The sequence below is a fragment of the Loa loa genome (assembly GCF_000183805.2).
Source record: "Loa loa unplaced genomic scaffold supercont3.150, whole genome shotgun sequence".
In the NCBI taxonomy this organism is placed as follows: domain Eukaryota; kingdom Metazoa; phylum Nematoda; class Chromadorea; order Rhabditida; family Onchocercidae; genus Loa; species Loa loa.
This window is the reverse complement of record NW_018108330.1, coordinates 32719-35090: the sequence shown is the minus strand read 5'-3', so window position 1 is coordinate 35090 and position 2372 is coordinate 32719. Positions and strand designations below refer to the sequence as shown.

The following is a 2372-nucleotide window of genomic DNA, read 5'->3' as shown; positions in this document are numbered from 1 at the left end:
AAAGCGCAAATGTATAATCCTAAATCTCCGAATTAAATATTTAAATTTAAGCGTAAATGTATAATTCTTATCTTCTTTCACATATGTAGAGTATTTTTACCAATGGAAAAATTACCTTATTTTCAAAGTTTGCTTAAAAGTCATTGAAATTTCATAGTGATATTTGGATAATTTAAAAGGTTAATTGAGATATGATAATTTTAATGGCTAAGATTTTAAGAATCTTTGAGGAACCGCCTATAGACACGGTAATGATCGAATTTAAGCAGAACACAAAATCATAATAGGAATAAATTCTTACCTTCTTCAAAATTAACAGAGAAAATGCCAAGATGAGTATCAACAACTAATATAGTTTCATCATCTAAATGACGAAGACCCAACGGTCGACCACATTGCACTTCCGTATCAAATCCACCATCTCAACAAATAGCGCATTTGTTCGGAAATTTTAGTTAAGAGGAGTAAAAATTTAGAAATTAGATTTAAATAAAAAAAATAAATTTTAACCAACAAAGGAATTTCTTTCATTTATTGGCATTTATGAAATTCCCACTTTTCTTCTTAATGGTACACTGACACTCTACTAATTATTTCGGATATTAAAAAATAAAATTTACGGTACAAATGAAATTACAATACCTCAGGCGAAATTTACACTTTGGTAACTTACTTATCATCTAAACTTTTACTCTAGATGAAGTAAAAATAACCGCATAAATCAGAATTGATCGATCCAAATCTAAAAGTTTTTTGGATAATTCCATTTTCAGTAGAAATTACCATTCCATTTTGCGTTCCTGTTTTAATATTATCTAGAAATAAAATTAGATAACAGAAAAAAAGTGAGTGGAATCAATGATAATAATAGCAATACTGATGATAACAATGATATCATAGTATATATTGAAAGTGTTTTGAATGGAAGTATAAAATTATTTTCAACTTGCGACTTTGAAAACTGAAAAATAAAAAATTTAAAGAAAGGATTTTTATGATAGCCAATCTCAATGATTAAAAATATTTTACTAAAAAATATGGAGTGATTTTTGATATACTTCAAAAATAAACTAACCTTTTTCGACAATAATTGATTCTGGACCAAAAATTTTATGCTCCAAAATATAGTCTGCTTTTGTTAATATATTATTCACCGCTAAAATACCTTCTAGCTTTGGTGGCTTTGGCAATCTAAAATAATTTCACAAATACTCACTAACAGTTATTAGGATATCGTACGTAAGATTTTCCTTAGTCTTTCCTGGATCAGAATTTAAGTGCGATTAAATTAATAATTAAAATTAATAATTAAATTTGCGATTAAATTAATAAGAAGTAAGCTTACTGATATATTATTTATCGTATCTTTAGTAATATATTAATCGTAACTTACTTACTGATATACTATTCACCCTAAGCTTACTGATATACTATTTGCCCTAAGTATACTGACACATTATTTACTGTAAGTTTACTGATATATTTTTCGTTATTAAAATTAATTCAAGCATTACTTAAAATAATAATAATTAGAATTAATAGATTACCAATTTTCCTATCATCAATTAATAAACCTATAAGGTCAAAATGAAATCTTTGTTACTCTTTAACAATTCCAATGTATTTCCAATAACTGATAAAGGATTAAATTTTTTGATCCTCAATTTATCACCTAAGCTCTTCTCTCTCTTTCTTTTTTCAGAAAATTACAAAAACTTACTCATAACGTTCACAATGAAATACTGATGAAGGTGTTATAATAATAAATACAATAATGGCAATAATTTTGATCAAAAAAGCCAAAATAAAATGTTTGCTGGAAAAAGGAAAAGGATAAAAAATAAAGTACTACTAATTTAATGATGTTAATGATAATGAAAATTGATAAACAAATAAGAAACTTAAAGATAATCGTAATCATTATTTATTGAAACATTTAAATATATCCATTTTTAAATTCTATCAATCTATTTGATCAAACTAATTTGATGCTATCAATTTATTCCTCCCTATTTTTCAACTTCTTTTTTTTTTGAATAAAAAAAATGTAGAATAATTGATTTTTTAACTGGGTCCTTATTTGGACAGGAAGAAGAGAGAATAAAAATTTCACCATTTAATTTGGCTCTTTTTTCTTGGATAAGAAAAAGAAAGAATAAAGAAGTCAAATAGATTGATTGTATTTAAACTTGGCTCCTTTTAATTTGGCTCTTTTTTTTATAAACAAAAAAAAATGAAAAAAGGACTTTTTTTTTAAGAAAAGTAAAAGAATAAAGAAGTCAAATAGATTGATTGTATTTAAACTTGGCTCCTTTTAATTTGGCTCTTTTTTTATAAACAAGAAAAAAATGAAAAAAGGACTTTTTTTTAAG

General features: G+C 25.0%; 1 protein-coding gene across 1 annotated transcript in view; it reads right to left on the bottom strand.

The window, feature by feature from the left end:
- The window catches only part of LOAG_17909 (hypothetical protein), a gene marked incomplete at its 5' end in the record, with an annotated part of 4506 nt that extends 2995 nt beyond the window's left edge, over nt 1–1511 (bottom strand). The window contains 3 exons of the mRNA XM_020450574.1: nt 302–421; nt 1076–1191; nt 1465–1511. Of these exons, the coding sequence (XP_020305721.1) occupies nt 302–421; nt 1076–1191; nt 1465–1511 (283 nt within the window). The remainder of the gene's footprint in view (nt 1–301; nt 422–1075; nt 1192–1464) is intronic.
- Between the last annotated feature and the right edge of the window lie 861 nt (nt 1512–2372).